We start from the raw sequence: 27,174 nt of genomic DNA, 5'->3' as shown, positions 1-27,174 counted from the left end.
GACCGACCGTCTGGTATGACTGGATGATGGATCCATAGACCGACCGTCTGGTATGACTGGATGATGGATCTTTCACTTCACCGACCGTCTGGTATGACTGGATGATGGAATCGTAGACCGACCGTCTGGTATGACTGGATGACATTGACATTTCTATCCACATATCCTGACATGTATTGTGGTGATAAAGATGTTCAGAGCTGACCTGTGTGGATGAGCTTCCTGTCAAGTCCACAGTTCTACATCAAATCAAATCAAGCATTATTTATAGAGCACATTTCAGACATGGAATAGAGCACAATGTGCATCACAGGGGAAAAAAACGAATGAACACTGAAATATTTACTACAAAACAAACATAAGAGGATAAAAAACATAAGAATAACAATAAAAACTGAACAACTAAACAGCACCCTGAAGAAAAGCAAAACTAAAAAGGTGTGTTTTAAGTTTCGGCCCCCCTCAGGTTCTCTAGCAGGCTCTTCCAGAGTCTGGGCCCCTCAGGTTCTCTGGCCGGGCTCTTACAGAGTCTGGGCCCGTCAGATTCTCTGGCAGGCTCTTCCAGAGTCTGGGCCCGTCAGATTCTCTGGCAGGCTCTTCCAGAGTCTGGGCCCGTCAGATTCTCTGGCAGGCTCTTCCAGAGTCTGGGCCCCTCAGGTTCTCTGGCAGGCTCTTACAGATTCTGGGCCCCTCAGGTTCTCTGGCAGGCTCTTCCAGAGTCTGGGCCCCTCAGGTTCTCTGGCAGGCTCTTACAGATTCTGGGCCCCTCAGGTTCTCTGGCAGGCTCTTCCAGAGTCTGGGCCCCTCAGGTTCTCTGGCCGGCTCTTACAGAGGCTGGGGGCATAGTAACAAAGGCTGCCTCTCCATGCCTCTTGGTCCTAGGCTTTGGGATACATAGCCGGACATTCACAGACAGCGCATTAAGGGGATTCAAATCAAATCAAATGGTATTTGTCACATGCTTGTGTAACAATATAGCTTCCGTCCCTCTCCTCGCCCCAACCTGGGCTTGAACCAGGGACCCTCTGCACACATCAACAACTGACACCCCACAAAGCATCGTTACCCATCGCGCCACAAAAGGCGCGGCCCTTGCAGAGCAAGGGGAACAACTACTTCAGGTCTCAGAGCGAGTGACGTCACCCAATTGAAACGCAATTAGCGTGCACCACCGCTAACTAGCTAGCCATTTCACATCGGCTACACTTGGTAAACAACAGTTGTAGAGTAACAGTGAAGTGATTACTGACAGGCCCTTCCTAACAGAGGGAGAAAACAGAGAAGTCATGCAGATAATTAAATAGTTAACCAAATAGCAGACTAACTAAAGTGAGCTCCAACACTATTGGACATGTTGTGTTGTGTTGTTTTGTCTCTGTACTCCAGCACTTTGGATTTAAAATTATACAATGACTATGAGGTTAAAGTGCAGACTATCAGTTTTAATTTGAGGGGATTTACATCCATATCGGGTAAACCGTTTAGAAAATTACAGCACTTTTTGTACCTAGTCCCCCCATTTTAGGGGACAAAAAGTATTGGGATAAATTCACCAATGTGTATTAAAGTAGTCAAAAGTTTAGTATTTCAGTGGAGGCTGCTGAGGGGTGGACGGCTCATAATAATGTCTGGAATGGATTCAACGGAACGGCATCGAACACATCAATGATGTGGTTTCCATGTGGTTGATGCCTCTGCATTGACTCCATTCCAGACATTATTATGATTTGGTCCCATATTCACAGCACGTAATGACTACATCTAGCTGGTAACTCTACCAACTGGGTGGATCCATTTGCTGTTTGTTTTGGTTGTGTTTCAGATGACTTTGTGCCCAATAGAAATGAATGGTAAATAATGTATTGTCTCATTTTGGAGTCACTTTTATTGTAAATAAGAATAGAATATGTTTCTAAACACTTCTACATTAATGTGGATGTTACCGTGGTTACAGAATATTCTGAATGATTTGTGAATAATGATGAGTGAGATTCACAAATATCATACCCCCCCAAAAAATGCTAACCTCCCCTGTTATTGTAATGGTGAGAGGTTAGCATGTCTTGGGGGTATGATATTAAATGCTAACCTCCCCTGTTATTGTAATGGTGAGAGGTTAGCATGTCTTGGGGGTATGATATAAAATGCTAACCTTCCCTGTTATTGTAATGGTGAGAGGTTAGCATGTCTTGGGGGTATGATATAAAATGCTAACCTCCCCTGTTATTGTAATGGTGAGAGGTTAGCATGTCTTGGGGGTATGATATAAAATGCTAACCTCTCCTGTTATTGTAATGGTGAGAGGTTAGCATGTCTTGGGGGTATGATATAAAATGCTAACCTCTCCTGTTATTGTAATGGTGAGAGGTTAGCATGTCTTGGGGGTATGATATAAAATGCTAACCTCTCCTGTTATTGTAATGGTGAGAGGTTAGCATGTCTTGGGGGTATGATATAAAATGCTAACCTCCCCTGTTATTGTAATGGTGAGAGGTTAGCATGTCTTGGGGGTATGATATTTGTGCGTCTGTAACTTCTTCACTCACTATTGTTCACGATTCATTCATGACAGATCCTTAGTGTAGACACCAAGGAACATGAAACTCTCGACCCGCTCCACTACAGCCCTGTTGATGAAATGGGGGCCTGTTCGGCCCTCCTTTTCCTGTAGTCCATGATCAGCTCCTTTGTCTTGCTCACATTGAGGGAGAGGTTGTTATTCTGGCACCACCCGGCCAGGTCTCTGACCTCCTCCCTATAGGCTGTCTCGTCGTTGTCGGTGATCAGGCCTACCACTGTTGTGTCGTCAGCAAAATTAATGATGGTGTTGGAGTCGTGCCTGGCCACGTAGTCGTGGGTGAACAAGAAGTACAGAAGGGGACTAAGCAGGCACCCCTGAGGGGCCCCCGTGTTGAGGATCAGCGTGGCGGATGTGTTGTTACCTACCCTCACCACCTGGGGGCGGCCCGTCAGGTAGTCCAGGATCCAGTTGCAGAGGGAGGTGTTTAGGCCTATAATAGTTTAATACAATATATATGCAAAAGTATGTGGACACACCCTTCAAATTAGTGGTTTGGCTATTTCAGCCACACGCATTGGTGACAGGCATATAAAATTGAGCACATAGCCATGCAATCTCCATAGACAAACATTGGCAGTAGAATGGCCTTACTGAAGAGCTCAGTGACTTTCAATGTGACACCGTCATAGGATGCCACCTTTCCAACAAGTTAGTTTGTCAAATTTCTTCCCTGCTAGAGCTGCCCCGGTCAACTGTAAGTGCTGTTATTATGAAGTAGAAACGTCAAGGAGCAACAACGGCTCAGCCGCGAAGTGGTAGGCCACACAAGCTCACAGGACGGGACCGCCGAATGCTGAAGCGCATAAAACTTGTCTGTCCTCAGTTGCAACACTCACTACCGAGTTCTAAACTGCCTCTGGAAGCAACGTCAGCACAATAACTGTTCGTCGGGAGCTCCATGAAATGGGTTTCCATGGCAGAGCAGCCGCACACAAGCCGACGATCACCATGCGTAATGCCAAGCATCGGCTGGAGTGGTGTAAAGTTCGCTGCCATTAGACTCTGGACCATTGGAAACACGTTCTCTGGAGTGATGAGTCACACTTCACCATCTGGCAGTCTGACGGACTAATCTGGGTTTGGCGGATGCCAGGAGACCGCTACCTGCCCCAATGCATAGTGCCAACTGTAAAGTTTGGTGGAGGAGGAATAATGGTCTAGGCCCCTTAGTTCCAGTGAAGGGAAATCTTAACACTACATTATACAATGACATTCTAGATGATTCTGTGCTTCCAACTTTGTGACAAAGCACGCACACTGCATTCACTCAGCTTCAACTTGATTTCAGGCATGAGAGAGTCTATTATTTACCCTCCCATTCTAGCTACAGTGTCAGTTCAGTCCATTGTTGGTTACAGACGGCATTGTCCCCTACAAAGAACGCTGTGTTTTCCACCGAGAAGGTGCATGTGATGCAGGAACCCCTCTTTATACTTCTATAGGTCATTTATTTTTCCAGTGGGAGGGGGGGTTCAGTAGGTGGCGGTAATGCACCATAGTGTTAGATGCCAACCACGATAAACCCCACAGAAGAAGAAGAAGGCTACTGCTTTTGCCCGTTTATGTCACGGGCCATAGACCGGTGCCGCACAGCTCAGCATAATCGAATTACCCATTGTTTCCACCCGGTCGGCCACTCCTCTTTCCCTGTGCGCTTTCACTTCGGATTGGCTGTCCTGTCTTCACCACCCTCCCTCATCTCCAAGTTCCGTGTTAACAGTCAGGTATTTAATTGTTTGATTTTGTAGTTAACATTTTCATTCAGGACTCTTCTGGCCCGCCGCTCTCTACGATCTTTGCAGTCATGTCTGACCGAGGCTCTTTTGATACCAACGTGGTGACTTTAACCCGGTTTGTGCTGGAGGAAGGGAGGAAAGCCAAGGGAACAGGGGAGCTCACTACCCTGCTCAACTCGATGTGCACGGCTGTCAAAGCCATCTCCACAGCGGTGAGGAAAGCTGGCATCGCCAACCTGTAAGTAATTATCATCACAGTTAGCAAGCATGCTTTCTAACTCAATAGGACTTGTCTGTCTCTCATTGGAGAGAGAGGGGGAGAGAGAGAGAGACGGAGACCGAGAAAGTTTGTTGTTCAACAAGTCATTGTACAAGTAGCACTTTGTTTACAGATGTATCAGTAGGCTGATGTTTTTACCCAATTTACACACCGAATGAAGTTTCAGATGCAACATATCCACGTAAGCAGGTTGGTGGCACCTTTAAATTGGGCTGGTTGGGATTGGCTGGAACAGAATCGGTTGAATGACAGACAGACCGCCATTCAAGTTGAAATACCTATTCAAATTGAAGTTGAAATACCTATTCAAATTGAAGTTGAAACTAATTGCGTGTCATTGAACCAATTGCACTTTATGGCAGCGAGGTGTGGGGTCCACTAGCAAAACAAGATTTCACCCAATGGGACAAACACCCCATTTAAACCCTGCGTGCAGAGTTCTGTAAGATTCTCCTACGTGTCCAGAGGAAAACTACAATCAATGCATGCAGGGCAGAATTAGGCCAATATCCACTAATTATAAAACTAAAAAAAGAGCAATTATTTTGGAAACATCTCGAATACAGTGACCCCCTCTCATATCATTACCAAGCCCTGCAATGCCAAGAGCTGAGCAAAGAAAAGAGTCCCCTCATCCAGCTGGTCCTGGGGCTGAGTTCACAAACCTGTTCTACTAACACACTGAAGCCTCAGGACCCTCATCCAGCTGGTCCTGGGGCTGAGTTCACTAACCTGTTCTACTAACACACTGAAGCCTCAGGACCCTCATCCAGCTGGTCCTGGTGCTGAGTTCACTAACCTGTTCTACTAACACACTGAAGCCTCAGGACCCTCATCCAGCTGGTCCTGGGGCTGAGTTCACTAACCTGTTCTACTAACACACTGAAGCCTCAGGACCCTCATCCAGCTGGTCCTGGTGCTGAGTTCACAAACCTGTTCTACTAACACACTGAAGCCTCAGGACCCTCATCCAGCTGGTCCTGGGGCTGAGTTCACTAACCTGTTCTACTAACACACTGAAGCCTCAGGACCCTCATCCAGCTGGTCCTGGTGCTGAGTTCACAAACCTGTTCTACTAACACACTGAAACCTCAGGACCCTCATCCAGCTGGTCCTGGGGCTGAGTTCACTAACCTGTTCTACTAACACACTGAAGCCTCAGGACCAGAACATCCAATCAATCAGAATAAACCAAATTACAACACAATCAAAACAAAACTACATTACTTATTGGGAAGCACAAAGCAAAATGCAGTGCTATCTGGCCATAAATCGACAGTACATCGTGGCTAACTATTTGACCATGGTTACTGATCAAAACCTTGACAAAGTACAGGCTCAGTGAGCACAGCCTTGCTATCGAGAAGGGTAGACACAGGAAAACCTGGCTCCCTGTAGAGGAAAGGCTGTGTAAACACTGCAGAACCTGAGACGGAGCTGCATTTCCTGACAAAATGTAAAAAATATAAAATAATTAGTGTCATTTCCCCAAATTTGAAACCCTTATTCAAGGTTTCAAAGACCTCTCTGATGAGGATAGGCTACCCGTCCTGTTGGGGGAGGACTCAGAGCGCTGTGTGTTGGCAGCGCACTACATTGCTGCCTGCCATAAGATGAGGGACAGTGTCTGACAGACCAACCAACCTGCACATGTCCTCTATTGTATGCTTATTGTTATTGGTGAATGTGTTGGTTATTTTGACCCTTGGTTATTGTTGTTACTGATGTCCCGTTGACAAGTTTGATTCTTATTATTTTTATATTGTAAATATCCAAAGTAAGCTTTGGCAATATGTACATTGTTACGTCATAATAAAGCGAGTTGAATGGTATGAAACACGTGGTTTGATTTCATTCGCTCCGTTATAATGAACCATTCTCCCCTCAGCAGAGGGTTTTGACCAATCATAATCACTCAGCAGAGGGTAGCCTAGGCCCTACTAGGCTATTTGACCAATCATGATCACTCAGCAGAGGGTAGCCTAGGCCCTACTAGGCTATTTGACCAATCATGATCACTCAGCAGAGGGGAGCCTAGGCCCTACTAGGCTATTTGACCAATCATGATCACTCAGCAGAGGGTAGCCTAGGCCCTACTAGGCTATTTGACCAATCATGATCACTCAGCAGAGGGGAGCCTAGGCCCTACTAGGCTATTTGACCAATCATGATCACTCAGCAGAGGAAAGGTAGGTAGCTGTATTTTATTTAACTTCACATTACGTTTTGATGTGGTATTTTTTTATTTAACCTTTATTTCACTAGGCAAGTCATTCTTTTTTACAATGACAGACTACCAAAAGGCCTCCTGCGGGGATGGGATTAAAAAATAAATAACAAATATATAGGACAAAACACACATCACGACAAGAGACCTAAGACTACAACACAACATGGTAGCGACAACAACACGACATGGTAGCGACAACAACACAACATGACAGCGACAACAACATGGTAGCGACGACATGACAACAACATGACAGCGACAACAACATGGTAGCGACAACATGACAACAACATGGTAGCGACAACATGACAACAACATGGTAGCGACAACATGACAACAACATGGTAGCGACAACAACATGACAACAACATGGTAGCGACAACAACATGACAACAACATGACAACAACATGGTAGCGACAACAACATGACAACAACATGGTAGCGACAACAACATGGTAGCGACAACAACATGGTAGCGACAACATGACAACAACATGGTAGAAACATTATTGGGCACAGACAACAGCACAAAGGGCAAGAAGGTAGAGACAACAATACATCATGAGAAGCAGCCACAACTGTCAGTAAGAGTGTCCATGATTGAGTCTTTGAATGAAGAGATGGAGATAAAACTGTCCAGTTTGAGTGTTTGTTGCAGCTCGTTCCAGTCGCTAGCTGCAGCGGACTGAAAAGTGGAGCGATCCAGGGATGTGTGTGCTTTGGGGACCTTTAACAGAATGTGACTGGCAGAATGGGTGTTGTATGGGGAGGATGAGGGCTGCAGTAGGTATCTCAGATAGGGGGGAGTGAGGCCTAAGAGGGTTTTATAAATAAGCATCAACCAGTGGGTCTTGCGACGGGTATACAGAGATGAACGGTTTACAGAGGAGTATAGAGTGCAGTGATGTGTCCTATAAGGAGCATTGGTGGCAAATCTGATGGCCGAATGGTAAAGAACATCTAGCCTCTCGAACACCCTTACCTGCTGATCTATAAATTATGTCTCTGTAATCTAGCATGGGTAGGATGGTCATCTGAATCAGGGTTAGTTTGGCAGCTGGGGTGAAAGAGGAGCGATTACGATAGAGGAAACCAAGTCTAGATTTAACCTTAGGCTGCAGCTTTGATATGTGCTGAGAGAAGGACAGTGTTTTTGGTATACACAATCGCACTGACTTCCTCATTTCAAAATTGCAGTATCACACTTGCTTGGCACATATTTGGTTATCTTTACATGTGGTAATGTGGAGTTGTTATTGTGAAAGAGCGCTGGTCAACTTAAACCACCACATCCATCAACAGACAGGACTAATCTGTCTCTCGTTCGCTCCTATGGCCTATTTATTGCCTTACCACCTCATGCCTTTTGCACACTGTATATAGACTTTCTTTTTTTTCCTACTGTATCATTGACTTGTTTTGTGTTATTGGCTTGTTTAATTGTTTATTCCATGTGTAACTCTGTTGTTTGTGTCAAACTGCTTTGCTTTATCTTGGCCAGGTCGCAATTGTAAATGAGAACTTGTTCTCAACTGGCCTACCGGGTTAAATAAAAAAATTATTTAAAAAATAAAAAGAGACCTATAGTAGAAGTGGGAAGTTTACATACACCTTAGCCAAATACATTTAAACTCAGTTTTTCACAATTCCTGACATTTAATCCTAGTAGAAATTCCCTGTTTTAGGTCAGTTAGGATCACCACTTTATTTTAAGAATGTGAAATGTCAGAATAATAGTAGAGAGTGATTTATTTCAGCTTTTATTTCTTTCATCACATTCCCAGTGGTTCAGAAGTTTACATGCACTCAATTAGTATTTGGTAGCATTGCCTTTAAATTGTTTAACTTGGGTCAAACGTTTCGGGTTGCCTTCCACAAGCTTCCCATAATAACTTGGGTGTATTTTGGCCCATTCCTCCTGACAGCGCTGGTGTAGCTGAGTCAGGTTTGTAGGCCTTGTAGGCCTATCTACACACAATACACCATAATGACAAAGCAAAAACACTTTTTTTTATTTTTATTTATATACATTTATGAAAAGCGTTTTTTGCTTTGTCATTATGGTGTGTTGTGTGTAGATGGTTTGAAACTATTATGTTTTAGTCAAACATCTGTTTGTGCTTGTTGCTGTCAATTTGCAGTCTACAAATGATTTGTAATTCCATTCCGGCGCCCCGACCATCTGGCCCCCAGCTGAATCTACTGGGTGATCCCCGGGATACAGCTTAGAATGAAATGTAGTCGTAATAAAGGTGGCGTTGGCATGCACCTTAAAGGTGGTGCTGGGGTGGCGTTGGCATGCACCTTAAAGGGGGTGCTGGGGTGGCGTTGGCATGCACCTTAAAGGGGGTGCTGGGATGGCGTTGGCATGCACCTTAAAGGGGGTGCTGGGGTGGCGTTGGCATGCACCTTAAAGGGGGTGCTGGGGTGGCGTTGGCATGCACCTTAAAGGGGGTGCTGGGGTGGCGTTGGCATGCACCTTAAAGGGGGTGCTGGGGTGGCGTTGGCATGCACCTTAAAGGGGGTGCTGGGGTGGCGTTGGCATGCACCTTAAAGGGGGTGCTGGGGTGGTGTTGGCATGCACCTTAAAGGGGGTGCTGGGGTGGTGTTGGCATGCACCTTAAAGGGGATGCTGAGGTAAGAGACACATTTACATCATTTGTGTTCATGAAACAAAGGGGGGGGGGGTAGATGTTTGTTTATTTCATCACCCTCTGTCTCCTCTCTCCCACCTGACAGCTGGTTAGTAGGTAGCGGTACTGTCTCCTCTCCCCTAGCGGGCAGCACCAATGAGATGGGTACTAACTGCGTCTCCTCTCGTCTTCCCAGGTATGGCATAGCAGGCAGCACCAATGTGACAGGGGACCAGGTGAAGAAGCTGGACATCCTGTCTAACAACCTGGTGATCAACATGATCAAATCCTCCTTCACATCCTGTGTCCTGGTATCAGAGGAGGACGATACCGCCATCATAGTAGAACCAGACAGACAGGTAACTAACGCTGTTGTCCTGGTGTCAGAGGAGAACGATACCACCATCATAGTAGAACCAGACAGACAGGTAACTAACGCTGTTGTCCTGGTATCAGAGGAGAACCAGACAGACAGGTAACTAACGCTGTTGTCCTGGTATCAGAGGAGAACCAGACAGACATGTAACTAACGCTGTTGTCCTGGTGTCAGAGGAGAACCAGACAGATAGGTAACTAACGCTGTTGTCCTGGTATCAGAGGAGAACCAGACAGACAGGTAACTAACGCTGTTGTCCTGGTGTCAGAGGAGAACCAGACAGACAGGTAACTAACGCTGTTGTCCTGGTGTCAGAGGAGAACCAGACAGACAGGTAACTAACGCTGTTGTCCTGGTATCAGAGGAGAACCAGACAGACAGGTAACTAACGCTGTTGTCCTGGTATCAGAGGAGAACCAGACAGACAGGTAACTAACGCTGTTGTCCTGGTATCAGAGGAGAACCAGACAGACAGGTAACTAACGCTGTTGTCCTGGTATCAGAGGAGGACGATACCACCATCATAGTAGAACCAGACAGGTAACTAACGCTGTTGGTGGTAGTCTGTCCGCTGTCAGAGGGACAATAGTAGAACCAGACAAAGATTAGTTATTGGACCTAAAGTTATAAAAATTCTGGCAGCATTGTTGTTTAGAGCCGGGGGGGGGGGGGCAACCCACCAGATAGTCCACATTTTGGTTCTATCCCTGCACTGATGAACATAATACAAATGATGATTTTCCTCTGGTCTCCTCCAGGGTAAATACGTGGTGTGTTTTGATCCTCTGGTCTCTCCTCCAGGGTAAATACGTGGTGTGTTTTGACCCTCTGGATGGCTCCTCTAACATCGACTGCTTGGCTTCCATCGGCACCATCTTCGGCGTCTATAAAAAGGTCTGTTTCATTAGGTTTCTCTACAGGAGCCATGTCTCACATTGTTTTTAACCAAACAGAAGGTGAACCCAGTGGTCAGTGTGTTTGACCAGGCTGGGTGTGTGTGTGTGTGTGTGTGTGTGTGTGTGTGTGTGTGTGTGTGTGTGTGTGTGTGTGTGTGTGTGTGTGTGTGTGTGTGTGTGTGTGTGTGTGTCTATAAAGTGCTTCATTGAGACCTAATGTATTTAGTTTATACAGTGGCAAGAAAAAGTATGTGAACCCTTTGGAATTATCGGGATGTCTGATTACAATTTGATGTGATTTTCATCTAAGTGACAACAATAGACAAACACAGTGTGCTTAAACTAATAACACAGAAATTATTATACATCATTTAATCATTGTGTAGGTTGGGAAAAAGTATGTGAACCCCAAGGCTAATGACTTCTCCAAAAGCCAATTGGAGTACGGAGTCAGCTAACCTGGAGTCCAATCAATGAGATGAGATTGGAGATGTCGGTTAGGGCTTCCTTGCCCTATAAAAAACACTCACAAAATGTGAGTTTGCTATTCACAAGAAGCTTTGCCTGATGTGAACCATGCCTTGAACAGAAGACCTATGATTAAGAACTGTTAAGCTGCAAAGGGTTACAAAAGTATCTCTAAAAGCCTTGGATGTTCATCAGTCCACGGTAAGACAGATTGTCTATAAATGGAGAAAGTTCAGCACTGTTGCTACTCTCCCTAGGAGTGGCCATCCTGCAAAGATGACTGCAAGAGCACAGCGCAGAATGCTCAATGAGGTTAAGAAGAATCCTAGAGTGTCAGCTAAAGACTTACAGAAATCTCTGGAACATGCTAACATCTCTGTTGACGAGTCTACGATACGTAAAACACTAAACAAGAAGGGTGTTCATGGAGGACACCACGGAAGAAGCCACTGCTGTCCAAACAAAACATTGCTGCACGTCTGAAGTTTGCGAAAGAGCACCTGGATGTTCCACAGCGCTACTGGCAAAATATTCTGTGGACAGATGAAACTAAAGTTGAGTTGTTTGGAAGGAACACAACACTATGTGTGGAGGGAAAGAGGCACAGCACACCAACATCAAAACCTCATCCCAACTGTAAAGTATGGTGGAGGGAGCATCATGGTTTGGGGCTGCTTTGCTGCCTCAGGGCCTGGACAGCTTGCTATCATCGAAGGAAAAATGAATTCCCAAGTTTATCAAGACATTTTGCAGGACAATGTTAGGCTCTTTGTCCGCCAATTGAAGCTCAACAAAAGTTGGGTGATGGACAACAGGACAACGACCCAAAACACAGAAGTAAATCAACAACAGAATGGTTTCAACAGAAGAAAATATACCTTCTGGAGTGGCCCAGTCAGAGTCCTGACCTCAACCCGATTGAGATGCTGTGGCGTGACCTCGATCAGTTCACACCAGACATCACAAGAATATTGCTGAACTGAAACAGTTTTGTAAAGAGGAATGGTCCAAAATTCCTCCTGACCGTTGTGCAGGTCTGATCCACAACTACAGAAAACGTTTGGTTGAGGTTATTGCTGCCAACGGAGGGTCAACCAGTTATTACATCCAAGGGTTCACATACTTTCCCCCTGCACTGTGAATGTTTACACGGTGTGTTCAATAAAGACATGAAAACGTTTAATTGTTTGTGTGTTATTAGTTTTAGCAGACTGTGTTTGTCTATTGTTGTGACCGAAATGAAGATCAGATCAAATTTTAGGACCAATTGATGCAGAAATCCAGGTTATTTCCAAAGGGTTCACATACTGTTTCTTACCACTGTATATGCATTTTTTTTAATGATCAAATCAATCAACCAATCGTCCGGTGTGTCTTCCAGACGACAGAGGATGACCCGTGTGAGAACGACGCGCTGCAGCCCGGTAGGAACATCGTTGCCGCCGGATACGCTCTTTATGGCAGCGCCACCATGATGGTACTGTCCACTGGGCAGGGAGTCAACTGCTTCATGTTGGACCCGGTCAGTACACACCCAATACCGGGCAGGAAGTGAACTACTGCTTGGCCCCTTGAGCACCGTCCTCTACCCACATCACTGCAGCTGTTTAGAACCTCTTACTGGACCTTTTCATTCATGTTTATGTATCCAGCCGTCGGTCCGGTGATACGATCATTCATGTTTATGTATCTCTCTCTCTCTGTCAGGCCATAGGTGAGTTCATTCTGGTGGACAGAGATCTGAAGATCAAACCCAAAGGAAATATCTACAGTCTGAATGAAGGATACGCCAAATACTTTGACCCCGCTGTCACGGAGTACCTACAAAAGAAGAAGTTCCCCGAGGTACGCGCACACAAAGTAGTTCCCCCCCCCCGAGGTACGCGCACACAAAGTAGTTCCCCCCCCGAGGTACGCGCACACAAAGTAGTTCCCCCCCCGAGGTACACGCACACAAAGTAGTTCCCCCCCGAGGTACACGCACACAAAGTAGTTCCCCCCCGAGGTACACGCACACAAAGTAGTTCCCCCCCCCCCCCCGAGGTACACGCGCACACAAAGTAGTTCCCCCCCCCCCCCCGAGGTACACGCGCACACAAAGTAGTTCCCCCCCCCCCCCGAGGTACACGCGCACACAAAGTAGTTCCCCCCCCCCCCCGAGGTACACGCGCACACAAAGTAGTTCCCCCCCCCCCCCCCCGAGGTACACGCGCACACAAAGTAGTTCCCCCCCCCCCCCCCCGGGGTACACGCGCACACAAAGTAGTTCCCCCCCCCCCCCCGAGGTACACGCGCACACAAAGTAGTTCCCCCCCCCCCCGAGGTACGTGCACACAAAGGTAGTTTCCCCCCCCCGAGGTACGCGCACACAAAGTAGTTCCCCCCCCCCCCGAGGTACGCGCACACAAAGTAGTTCCCCCCCCGAGGTACGCGCACACAAAGTAGTTCCCCCCCGAGGTACACGCGCACACAAAGTAGTTCCCCCCCCCCCCCCCCCCCCCCCCCGAGGTACACGCGCACACAAAGTAGTCCCCCCCCCCCCCCCCCGAGGTACACGCACACACAAAGTAGTCCCCCCCCCGAGGTACACGCGCACACAAAGTTGTCGCCCCCCCCACCCCCCCCCCCCCCCCCGAGGTACACGCGCACACAAAGTAGTCGTCCCCCCCCCCCCCCGAGGTACACGCTCACACAAAGTAGTCGTCCCCCCCGTCCCCCCCCCCCCCGAGGTACACGCGCACACAAAGTAGTTCCCCCGAGGTACACGCACACAAAGTAGTTCCCCCGAGGTACACGCACACAAAGTAGTTCCTTACTTGAGATTATTTTCTCATAAACATCTAAAACTGGCAGTATACATAACAGCTACAATAGTGAAATGTCCCCCTGTTGCAGGCTAACTATTTAGACAGTGTAACTGTGTTTGTGGTTCAGGGTCTAACCCTTATTGCTCTCTGTCTCAGGATGGCAGTGCCCCGTACGGTGCCCGCTATGTGGGTTCTATGGTAGCAGACGTCCACAGGACCCTGGTCTACGGAGGAATCTTCCTCTACCCTGCTAACGTCAAGAGCCCCGAGGGAAAGGTGAGCCCTGACCTCTTAACCCTCTCAAGGTCAAGATGTTGCATGTTCTCAGTGTGTTGTGTCTTGTTTAGTTTCCTAATGTGGAGGGTCACAATGTGTGTTCATCTCCTCTATTGCTTAAAGCAGAAGAGCTGGAGCTTCTGGGGAAATAGGAAACGGAGGTGGTATTCTACTCTTGGCATGTCACAACAGTGATGTCTTCAGAACAGTGAACGTTGTGTGTAAGGATGTGGTTCTGTTGAATAATATATTTTCCTAATTTATTATTGTCCTTTAACCCTACCACCCTTCCCGTAATTGGAGTAAACTAATGGACAACAATACTTAGGCTTCTACTTCCTGTTTATACAGAACAAAAATATAAAACGCAACATGTAAAGTGTTGGTCCCATGTTTCATGAGCTGAAATGAAAGATCCCAGAAATGTTCCATACGCACAACACACTTATTTCTCTCATATTTTGTGGAAAAATTTGTTTACATTCCTGTTAGTGAGCATTTCTCCTTTTCCAAGATAATCCATCCACCTAACAGGTGTGGAATATCAAGAAGCTGATTAAACAGCACAATCATTACACAGGTGCACCTTGTGCTGGGGACAATAAAAGGCCACTCTAAAATGTGCAGTTTTGTCACAACGCAATGCCACGGATGTTAAGTTTGGAGGAAGCGTGCAATTGGCATGCTGACTGCAGGAATATCCGCCAGAGAAATGAATGTTAATTGCTCTACCATAAGCCGCCTCCAACGTCATTTTAGAGAATTTGGCAGTGTATCCAACCGGCCTCACAACCGCAGGCCACGTGTAACCACGCCAGCCCAGGACCTCCACATCTGGCTTCTTCACGTGCGGGATCATCTGAGGAGTATTTCTGTCTGTGGGGAAAAACTAGCTCTGAGTTTGGTTGTGCCCAGTCATGTGAAATCCATAGATTAGGGCCTAATGAATGTATTTGATTTCCTTATATGAACTGCAACTCAGTAATATCATTGCATTTTGTGTGTGTGTACATTTTACAGACACAGTATTTTTTTTATTTTTTTTGTCCCATCTTTCAGCTCCATCCAGTCCCATCCTTCAGCTCCATCCAACCCCTCCCATCTCTCTGAACACCACCCAGTCCCATCCTTCAGCTCCCCTCAACCCCTCCCATCTATCTCTGACCACCATCCAGTCCCATCCTTCAGCTCCATCCAACCCCTCCCATCTATCTCCTAACACCATCCAATCCCATCCTTCAGCTCCATCCAATCCCATCCTTCAGCTCCCCTCAACCCCTCCCATCTCTCTGACCACCACCCAGTCCCATCCTTCAGCTCCATCCAACCCCTCCCATCTATCTCTGACCACCATCCAGTCCCATCCTTCAGCTCCCCTCAACCCCTCCCAGTTTGATTTCTAGTTGCCATATTTTTCCGCTGTACTGTGATGCTTCACAAAAGTTGTGAACCTTTCTATTCTCATAATTCATCCAGATTATAAATTTAAGGATGAAAATTTTTACAGAGTATTATTGATCGATTGGACTATGGCTTTTCAAATCACCTAGCAGTGCTGTTTTGGAGAGTTCGCTCCAGGTAAATGTTTAAATTCTTCAGCCATTCCTGAACCTGCGAACCAAAAACAATCCACATGAGGACAGTATGAAATGAAGTGGTTTAATCATTCTCCTCGCAGCGAAATCTACAGAGCTGGAACGGTTGTATCCCTCATGCATAACAATCAGTTGGTTGTATCATCATTTTAAATGGGAACACCTACGTTTTTAATCTGGTGTTTTGTGTATCAGTTCATAAACCATGTGGCATGGAATCGGTACATTAAAAATCTCAACTATTTTGAAACCTGTATGGCACAGCTGGCAATTGTTTTTAGGTCGTTAACTGAAATGAAATAATCACCAATTTTGGTCTTTAATGCAGGGCCAACAGCCTTACCTTCTCCCCCTTCCACTGGTGGGAATGCTGAAATCAGTTGGTTGTAATTTTGGATAGAGCAGACATTTCCCAAAACAAATTCAATCAATTAGTATATTTGGTATTTTCTGGTGGATTAAACTGAAATTGCAACCAACTTCCTAGGGCTTGTTTTTATAATAGTGATATTCCTGTGTGTATCCAGAATGGTCCACCATCTTGACACAACTGTGGGAAGCATTGGAGTCAACATGGGCCAGCATTCCTGTGAAACGCTTTTGACACCTTGACGAATTGAGGCTGTTCTGAGGGGGGGGAAAAGGGGGTGTAACTCAATATTAGGAAGATATTCTGTAATATTACGTGTTCTCTGTGTTCTAGCTGCGTCTGCTGTATGAGTGCAACCCCATGGCGTTCATCATCGAGCAGGCGGGCGGTATGGCAACCACAGGAAGTCAGAACGTCCTGGACATCCAGCCAATCAACATCCACCAGAGAGTTCCCGTGGTGCTGGGGTCACCAAGTGACGTCAAGGAGTACCTGGATATATACCAAAAACACCATGGCAACTAGGGGACCACACACACACCAGGCCAACCATGGCAACTAGGGGACCACACACACACCAGGCCAACCATGGCAACTAGGGGACCACACACACACCAGGCCAACCATGGCAACTAGGGGACCAGACACACACCAGGCCAACCATGGCAACTAGGGGACCACACACACACACCAGGCCAACCATGGCAACTAGGGGACCACACACACACCAGGCCAACCATGGCACCAAGCATACAGGTACACTCCCTATGTAAAGACCCATTATAAACCAAGAGACCAAAGATCCACACATTCCCCTATCACTTATGAGACTCAACGGGATCAGCATGCTGTTGACCAACGATACTCCATCACCATCAACCACTAGACCAAAGATACTCCAACACTCTAACCACGAGACTGTAGACCAAAGATACTCCCTCAAGCCTCACCACCCAGACCAAAGAATAAGTAAACCAAGATAACCACCAACTACTTCCCATCCTGGACCAGGAACTGAAGGGGAACAGACCATTTTCCCCTCATTCCTTCATTGTCATTTATTTTCAAGGAATTTGCAGACAACCTGCAGTACCTTCTCGGACCACTATCGGCCCCCAGACCACATGTCGGGAACCAGTGTGTGTGTGAAATATTACCATATGTCAGACAGACCTAATGTTACCTCTGCAGTACATAAGATCTGTGCCTTGACACACACATTGTTTGGGATGATGAAGCATGTAAATAATAAACCTTGGTGGCGCTGTACAACGTTCTGTTTGGCATCTTATTTCACCACATATATATATATCTATATATATACACAACACCAGGGGCACGTTCAGCAGGATGTTAATATGCTTACGTACAACAAACAACTCTCTGGCCTATAGAGGATATCATATCAGCTCTCTGACCTATAGAGGGTATCATATCAGCTCTCTGACCTATAGAGGATATCATATCAGCTCTCTGACCTATAGAGGATATCATATCAGCTCTCTGACCTATAGAGGATATCATGTCAGCACTCTGACCTATAGAGGATATCATGTCAGCTCTTTTCATGGCATTCCTATCTGCAACCTTTGGCTAATGAACGTGGCCCTGGAGTCAGATGCTCTTAAATGAACAGCAAAGAGAAACCAGACTGATAGGCAGCCCACAGTACACTGATTGACTAACAACAAAACACTGTTTCGTGATAACTAGATATTTTCTCTGCAAACCAATGATTCTCACAACACTCTCTCAGACAACTTTAGTTTAGGTCTCAGAGACCAATAGTTTCCATGATGCCTCGGCTGAGAATGGATTGTACACTAGAGCAGCGGTCCCCAACCACGGGGCCACGGACCGGTATCAGGGCGTGGTACATTCACTACCGTGCCGCACAGAAAGGATAAATAACTAATTTAAAATAATAATTATATACAATTATAGGCTATTTGTGCAGTAATTACATTGTACTTGGTGCAGTCTGTTAGCTGACTTGAATAAAAACAAACGTAGCTGGAGAACTTCTTCTGAAGGGGTAAGGGAGATAAAAGACCCAACGACGATGTCGACAATGCAGAGACAGCAACAACAAAAATAAAGCCTCATTCAATAGAAAAATATGAGTCCTACCTAAAATATGGCTTTATTGCAACAGGTGACTCACATGCTCCAAGCCTCCTGCACGTAGTATGTGGAGATAGGCTATCTAACAAGGAAATAAAGCCCCCAAAACTGCTTCGGCACATCGAATCCAAACACCCTGCACTTAAAGACAAACCTGTTGAATTCTTTGAAAGAAAACGTGAACAAGAAGGACAGAAGCGAGTCTTGAAAGCCACTGCATCAACAAACGTGGCTACACTGAGAGCGTCACAGTTAGTGGCTAACCGTATTGCTAAGGCCAAGAAGCCTTTCACTACTGGCGAGGAGTTGATTCTACCTGCTGCTACGGACATTTGCCGTGAACTCTTGGAACGGTCTTCCCTGTAGCTCAGTTGGTAGAGCATGGTGTGTGTAACGCCAGGGTTGTGGGCATAACTATTCAAGTCTTTGGATGATTACATATCAGGAAAATTGGATTGGTCATTCTGTGTTGGCGTATGACCGGATGGGGCTGCTGCCATGTCTGGACGGCTGTCTGGTTTTCACTACCCGGGTTAAAGAGGTTGCACCTGAATGTGAGTCTACACACTGTGCCATTCACAGAGGAATGCTGGCTAGCCGAAGAATGTCCCCTGAATTTAACGTGGTATTGAATGATGTTATTAAAGTTATCAATCACATCAAAGCACACGCCCCTTAACTCTCATCAGTTTGGACAGCTTGGTGAGGAAATGGGACGTAGAGCACAAACGCCTTCTCTTATACACAGAAGTCAGATGGCTATCCAGGGGGAGATCGCTTGCCAGAGTGTTTGAGTTATGAGAGCCGCTGCAGAGATTTCTTTCAGAAAAAAAGTCCCCACTGGCAGCACATTTCAATGACGAGGAATGGGTCGCTTACCTGTGCGACATATTCAACCTGCTCAATGAACTCAATCTGTCACTTCGGGGGAGAATGAAAACTGTCTTTAAGTTGGCAGATAAAGTGGCTGCATTCAAAGCCAAACTGGAACGGTGGGGACAGCGAGTGGACAGGGGCACATTTGAAATGTTCCAAACATTAGCAGGATTTTGGGAGAGACTGAGACTGGGCCGTCGTTCTCCCAGCTGGTGCGCGATGACCTAGCTTCGCTGTCAACGGAGTTCGAGCGTTACTTCCCAACCGCCAAAGACCCACGAAGGAGAAGGAATGGATCCGCGACCCATTTGTGAGTGTTCAAGGTGAATCGTCCGTGTCCATGCAGGAAGAAGATCAATGGCTGTTCCCCCAGACTCAGTGAGTTAACCGCTGTTCCCCCAGATACAGTGAGTTAACCGCTGTTCCCCCAGACACAGTGAGTTAACCGCTGTTCCCCCAGTCACAGTGAGTTAACCGCTGTTCCCCCAGACACAGTGAGTTAACCGCTGTTCCCCCAGACACAGTGAGTCAAGCGCTGTTCCCTCAGATACAGTGAGTTAACCGCTGTTCCCCCAGACTCAGTGAGTTAACCGCTGTTCCCCCAGACACAGTGAGTCAACCGCTGTTCCCCCAGATACAGTGAGTCAACCGCTGTTCCCTCAGATACAGTGAGTTAACCGCTGTTCCCCCAGACACAGTGAGTTAACCGCTGTTCCCCCAGACACAGTGAGTTAACCGCTGTTCCCCCAGACACAGTGAGTTAACCGCTGTTCCCCCAGACACAGTGAGTCAACCGCTGTTCCCTCAGATACAGTGAGTTAACCGCTGTTCCCCCAGACACAGTGAGTTAACCGCTGTTCCCCCAGACACAGTGAGTTAACCGCTGTTCCCCCAGACTCAGTGAGTCAACCGCTGTTCCCCCAGACACAGTGAGTTAACCGCTGTTCCCCCAGACACAGTGAGTTAACCGCTGTTCCCCCAGTCACAGTGAGTTAACCGCTGTTCCCCCAGACTCAGTGAGTCAACCGCTGTTCCCCCAGACTCAGTGAGTTAACCGCTGTTCCCCCAGACTCAGTGAGTCAACCGCTGTTCCCCCAGACACAGTGAGTTAACCGCTGTTCCCCCAGACTCAGTGAGTTAACCGCTGTTCCCCCAGACTCAGTGAGTCAACCGCTGTTCCCCCAGACTCAGTGAGTTAACCGCTGTTCCCCCAGACTCAGTGAGTCAACCGCTGTTCCCCCAGACACAGTGAGTTAACCGCTGTTCCCCCAGACTCAGTGAGTCAACCGCTGTTCCCCCAGACTCAGTGAGTTAACCGCTGTTCCCCCAGACTCAGTGAGTCAACCGCTGTTCCCCCAGACTCAGTGAGTTAACCGCTGTTCCCCCAGACTCAGTGAGTCAACCGCTGTTCCCCCAGACTCAGTGAGTTAACCGCTGTTCCCCCAGACTCAGTGAGTTAACCGCTGTTCCCCCAGACTCAGTGAGTTAACCGCTGTTCCCCCAGACTCAGTGAGTTAACCGCTGTTCCCCCAGACTCAGTGAGTTAACCGCTGTTCCCCCAGACACAGTGAGTTAACCGCTGTTCCCCCAGACTCAGTGAGTTAACCGCTGTTCCCCCAGACTCAGTGAGTTAACCGCTGTTCCCCCAGACTCAGTGAGTTAACCGCTGTTCCCCCAGACACAGTGAGTTAACCGCTGTTCCCCCAGACTCAGTGAGTCAACCGCTGTTCCCCCAGACTCAGTGAGTTAACCGCTGTTCCCCCAGACTCAGTGAGTTAACCGCTGTTCCCCCAGTCACAGTGAGTTAACCGCTGTTCCCCCAGACACAGTGAGTTAACCGCTGTTCCCCCAGACACAGTGAGTTAACCGCTGTTCCCCCAGACTCAGTGAGTTAACCGCTGTTCCCCCAGACTCAGTGAGTTAACCGCTGTTCCCCCAGACTCAGTGAGTTAACCGCTGTTCCCCCAGTCACAGTGAGTTAACCGCTGTTCCCCCAGACACAGTGAGTTAACCGCTGTTCCCCCAGACTCAGTGAGTTAACCGCTGTTCCCCCAGACTCAGTGAGTTAACCGCTGTTCCCCCAGACTCAGTGAGTTAACCACTGTTCCCCCAGACTCAGTGAGTTAACCGCTGTTCCCCCAGACTCAGTGAGTTAACCGCTGTTCCCCCAGACTCAGTGAGTTAACCGCTGTTCCCCCAGACTCAGTGAGTTAACCGCTGTTCCCCCAGACTCAGTGAGTCAACCGCTGTTCCCCCAGACACAGTGAGTTAACCGCTGTTCCCCCAGACTCAGTGAGTTAACCGCTGTTCCCCCAGACTCAGTGAGTTAACCGCTGTTCCCCCAGTCACAGTGAGTTAACCGCTGTTCCCCCAGACTCAGTGAGTTAACCGCTGTTCCCCCAGACTCAGTGAGTTAACCGCTGTTCCCTCAGACTCAGTGAGTTAACCGCTGTTCCCCCAGACTCAGTGAGTTAACCGCTGTTCCCCCAGACTCAGTGAGTTAACCGCTGTTCCCCCAGACTCAGTGAGTTAACCGCTGTTCCCCCAGACTCAGTGAGTTAACCGCTGTTCCCCCAGACTCAGTGAGTTAACCGCTGTTCCCCCAGACTCAGTGAGTTAACCGCTGTTCCCCCAGACTCAGTGAGTTAACCGCTGTTCCCCCAGACTCAGTGAGTTAACCGCTGTTCCCCCAGACTCAGTGAGTTAACCGCTGTTCCCCCAGACTCAGTGAGTTAACCGCTGTTCCCCCAGACTCAGTGAGTTAACCGCTGTTCCCCCAGACTCAGTGAGTCTGCTTCACTCTCAACCCCTTCAGTCAAATTTGATGTGAGAGAATTGGATGATGACATGCATGTTGAAGTTTTCGTACCGTAAAATGTACTGAAATAACAATTCTGGGTAAATATCTACCCACCCATATTTTGGAAGTTCTTACAAACCCCAAAAAGTCATGTCTAGTGAAGAGTTGAAATCTCAGAGAAGTATTTAAGACAGACGGTCATCAAACAGACCCTACAGTCATCGCATCATGATTCAATGTGTAATTTCTGGATGACATTACAATCCCTGGCCCTGTTAAAGACAGGTTCCTCATCAACGAAGGGTTGGTGTGTTGGTGTAGGTAACAGGACGGTGTTTCTATACTCCAGTAGCAGCAGTCGTTACATGCTCTTCCTCCTGGCATGGACGTATCTTAGGACTCATCCAGGGTTAACCCTAACCCTGGGAACAGCCCCCCTGTGATGCTAGGCTACGCTTTCCTGGACATCGATAAAGTCCTGGAAGAAATCATTTTCAATTGAGATTCTCCGTTAAGCTTGTTTTTAAGTCCATGACTAGGCCTAATCTGTGTCAGGAAAACCCCCCCAGAATGTGTTGTTTTGCTTGCATCCAATAGCCAACACTGGTATAATGAAGGGATAATAAACTAACGTAGGCCTATTCTACAGAAAAACACCTCTCTCAATGTTTGAGCAACAACAGTGTAATGTTGGACACTTGTCTTGCATGATAAGGAAGTGGTCTGTGTTTAACTTCTGCCTTAGAAAGAGCAGAAACACACACACACGCACACGCACACACGCACACACGCACGCACGCACGCACGCATGGCTGTCTGTCGCAAAAGGTTTGCTGTCACTCGATACCCCCTCATCACAGATGTAACCCTGGGGTTCATCCATCCTGTAGGAATTAGGAAGACCTTCTCTGTAACAGCCACACACAGTTTTACTATCCTTGTGGGGACCTAAAATTAATTTCCATTCAAAATCCTATTTAACCAAACTCTAATTCTAACCTTCAACCTAACCCTTAAGCCTAAAATAGCCGTTGTCCTTGTGGGGTCCTACAGTTTTTGTGGAGACTTTCCCAGGGGACTTGGATAATAACTCTGAGATCGACCCGGATCTGGGGACCAAACCCGGTTTGTGATGGAGACGGGTTGCCAGGTCAGGGGGTGGACAGTAGCGTTGACCCAGCGGTTTGTGATGGAGACGGGTTGCCAGGTCAAGGGGTGGACAGTAGCGTTGACCCAGCGGTTTGTGATGGAGACGGGTTGCCAGGTCAAGAGGTGGACAGTAGCGTTGACCCAGCGGGGACCTAACCCGGTTTGTGATGGAGACGGGTTGCCAGGTCAGGGGGTGGACAGTAGCGTTGACCCAGCGGTTTGTGATGGAGGCGGGTTGCCAGGTCAGGGGGTGGACAGTAGCGTTGACCCAGCGGTTTGTGATGGAGACAGGTTGCCAGGTCAGGGGGTGGACAGTAGCGTTGACCCAGCGGTTTGTGATGGAGACGGGTTGCCAGGTCAGGGGGTGGACAGTAGCGTTGACCCAGCGGTTTGTGATGGAGACGGGTTGCCAGGTCAGGGGGTGGACAGTAGCGTTGAACCAGTTGATTAACAGTCTGCTGACATCCAGCAAAGGTTTATATGTGTTGTCTACTTCTAGTTGAATCCTGGGTTGAATTGAAACAACAGCTCTGTTTAGCGACTATCGAATTATTCCGTTTGTGGGCAATTAGACATTCAATAGACACAATTAGTTATAATGCACATATGAAAATCAGAAGTGGCACACAGATGGTTTGAAGTGGTAGGATGAATTGTAAATTGGCGCGCGACACAAAAAAGGTAATTGGCACTCGACACAACCGCTGCTCAGATGCCATTGACTCCACACACAGAAACACAAGTCCCTCCCTCATCCTCCCTTTGGCAAATCAGACCATAACTCCATACTCCTGCTTCCTGTTTACAAGCAAAAACTCAAACAGGAAGTACCAGTGACACTGTCAATACGGAAGTGGTCAGATGACGTGGATGCTAAGCTACAGGACTGTTTCGCTAACACAGACTGGAATATGTTCCCGGGATTCGTGTGGTAACATCGGGGCTTCATTAATATGTGCATCGATGACGTCGTCAGTTACTATAGAACACACAGTCAACAGGTTACTACGACAACACATTGATGGCATCAGCCACGTCTCACTTCATCCCAAAGCACGTGCACGTACGTGCACGACAGCAATCAAATGGTAAAACACTAGTGGATAAATTTGATAAATTCGTTATTTAAACAGAAGAGTCCAAGTGAATGTTGGACCTGACTGACACCTACACCTGTCTGTTTACCTCTCGTTATGAATATGTTGTTGTGTTGACCCCAGAGGGAACATTACCTGTTGTTGTTGTGTTGACCCCAGGGGGAACATTACCTGTTGTTGTTGTGTTGACCCCAGGGGGAACATTACCTGTTGTTGTTGTTGTGTTGACCCCAGGGGGAAGCATTACCTGTTGTTGTTGTTGTTGTGTTGACCCCAGGGGGAACATTACCTGTTGTTGTTGTGTTGACCCCAGGGGAACATTACCTGTTGTTGTTGTTGTGTTGACCCCAGAGAGAAGCATTACCTGTTGTTGTTGTGTTGACCCCAGGGGGAAGCATTACCTGTTGTTGTTGTGTTGACCCCAGGGGGAACATTACCTGTTGTTGTTGTTGTTGTGTTGACCCCAGGGGGAAGCATTACCTGTTGTTGTTGTGTTGACCCCAGGGGGAAGCATTACCTGTTGTTGTTGTTGTGTTGACCCCAGGGGGAAGCATTACCTGTTGTTGTTGTGTTGACCCCAGGGGGAACATTACCTGTTGTTGTTGTGTTGACCCCAGGGGGAAGCATTACCTGTTGTTGTTGTGTTGACCCCAGGGGGAAGCATTACCTGTTGTTGTTGTGTTGACCCCAGGGGGAAGCATTACCTGTTGTTGTTGTGTTGACCCCAGGGGGAACATTACCTGTTGTTGTTGTTGTTGTGTTGACCCCAGGGGGAAGCATTACCTGTTGTTGTTGTGTTGACCCCAGGGGGAAGCATTACCTGTTGTTGTTGTGTTGACCCCAGAGAGAAGCATTACCTGTTGTTATGGATACGTTGTTTTGCCAATTGGCAACCCATTCCTTATGGGATTAATTGACACATAAACATTTGAAATTTTAGTCATTTAGCAGACGCTCTTATCCAGAGCGACTTACAGTAGTGAATGCATACATTTCATTTCATGCATTTTTTTTGGTATAAACAAACATTACAATAATTAACTGTGGTAATTAAATGATAATTCTTCTTCCGGTGATCTCTGCATTAAAGGTATAAATCAATACATAATAGTAAATAAGGCTATACAAACAATAATTATATCCATAGAGCAGTACAATAATATACATACATATGTACATATACACATACAGTACCAGTCAAAAGTTTGGACACACCTACTTATTCAAGGGTTTTTCTTTATTTTTACTATTTTCTGCGTTGTAGAATAATAGTGAAGACAACAAAACTATGAAATAACACATATGGAATCATGTAGTAATCAAAAAAAAGTGTTAAATCAAAATCAAAATATATTTTAGATTTTAGATTCTTCAAAGTAGCCACCCTTAGGAGTACATTTGGCGCTACACATCTCAGGTTGTATTTCCACACACCTTCTGGATTGCGTTTGCACCCTGCAGTCATCCAGTCCATGGGGCGGCAGGTAGCCTAGTGGTTAGAGGGCTGGACTAGTAACCAGCAGGTAGCCTAGTGGTTAGAGCGTTGGACTAGTAACCAGCAGGTAGCCTAGTGGTTAGAGCGTTGGACCAGTAACCAGCAGGTAGCCTAGTGGTTAGAGGCAGGTAGCCTAGTGGTTAGAGGCAGGTAGCCTAGTGGTTAGAGCGTTGGACCAGTAACCAGCAGGTAGCCTAGTGGTTAGAGGGTTGGACTAGTAACCAGCAGGTAGCCTAGTGGTTAGAGGGTTCGACTAGTAACCAGCAGGTAGCCTAGTGGTTAGAGCGTTGGACTAGTAACCAGCAGGTAGCCTAGTGGTTAGAGCGTTGGACTAGTAACCAGCAGGTAGCCTAGTGGTTAGAGCGTTGGACTAGTAACCAGCAGGTAGCCTAGTGGTTAGAGCGTTGGACTAGTAACCAGCAGGTAGCCTAGTGGTTAGAGCGTTGGACTAGTAACCAGCAGGTAGCCTAGTGGGTAGAGGCAGGTAGCCTAGTGGTTAGAGCGTTGGACTAGTAACCAGCAGGTAGCCTAGTGGTTAGAGCGTTGGACTAGTAACCAGCAGGTAGCCTAGTGGTTAGAGCGTTGGACCAGTAACCAGCAGGTAGCCTAGTGGTTAGAGGCAGGTAGCCTAGTGGTTAGAGGCAGGTAGCCTAGTGGTTAGAGCGTTGGACCAGTAACCAGCAGGTAGCCTAGTGGTTAGAGGGTTGGACTAGTAACCAGCAGGTAGCCTAGTGGTTAGAGGGTTCGACTAGTAACCAGCAGGTAGCCTAGTGGTTAGAGCGTTGGACTAGTAACCAGCAGGTAGCCTAGTGGTTAGAGCGTTGGACTAGTAACCAGCAGGTAGCCTAGTGGTTAGAGCGTTGGACTAGTAACCAGCAGGTAGCCTAGTGGTTAGAGCGTTGGACTAGTAACCAGCAGGTAGCCTAGTGGTTAGAGCGTTGGACTAGTAACCAGCAGGTAGCCTAGTGGGTAGAGGCAGGTAGCCTAGTGGTTAGAGCGTTGGACTAGTAACCAGCAGGTAGCCTAGTGGTTAGAGGGTTGGACTAGTAACCAGCAGTTAGCCTAGTGGTTAGAGCGTTGGACTAGTAACCAGCAGGTAGCCTAGTGGTTAGAGGGTTGGACTAGTAACCAGCAGGTAGCCTAGTGGTTAGAGGGTTGGACTAGTAACCAGCAGGTAGCCTAGTGGTTAGAGCGTTGGACTAGTAACCAGCAGGTAGCCTAGTGGTTAGAGCATTGGACTAGTAACCAGCAGGTAGCCTAGTGGTTAGAGCGTTGGACTAGTAGCCAGCAGGGTAGCCTAGTGGTTAGAGCGTTGGGCCAGTAACCAGCAGGGTAGCCTAGTGGTTAGAGCGTTGGGCTAGTAACCAGCGGATAGCCTAGTGGT

The 27,174-nt window shown here is 47.3% G+C and overlaps 1 protein-coding gene across 1 annotated transcript; it reads left to right on the top strand.

Annotated features, from left to right (window-relative positions):
* The first annotated feature begins 4,296 nt into the window (after window positions 1-4,296).
* On the top strand, window positions 4,297-17,521 carry fbp1a (fructose-1,6-bisphosphatase 1a). Its single transcript, XM_029763895.1, has 7 exons — window positions 4,297-4,555; window positions 9,658-9,820; window positions 10,639-10,731; window positions 12,583-12,723; window positions 12,909-13,046; window positions 14,165-14,284; window positions 16,583-17,521. Exons 1-7 carry the CDS (start codon window positions 4,386-4,388, stop codon window positions 16,772-16,774), a joined length of 1,017 nt encoding a protein of 338 aa, XP_029619755.1. The 5' UTR covers window positions 4,297-4,385; the 3' UTR covers window positions 16,775-17,521.
* The last annotated feature ends 9,653 nt before the right edge of the window (window positions 17,522-27,174 follow it).

Source organism: Salmo trutta, chromosome 9, assembly GCF_901001165.1.
Source record: "Salmo trutta chromosome 9, fSalTru1.1, whole genome shotgun sequence".
In the NCBI taxonomy this organism is placed as follows: Eukaryota; Metazoa; Chordata; class Actinopteri; order Salmoniformes; family Salmonidae; genus Salmo; species Salmo trutta.
The sequence above is the reverse complement of the archived record's forward strand: the minus strand, read 5'-3'. Positions and strand labels throughout refer to the sequence as shown.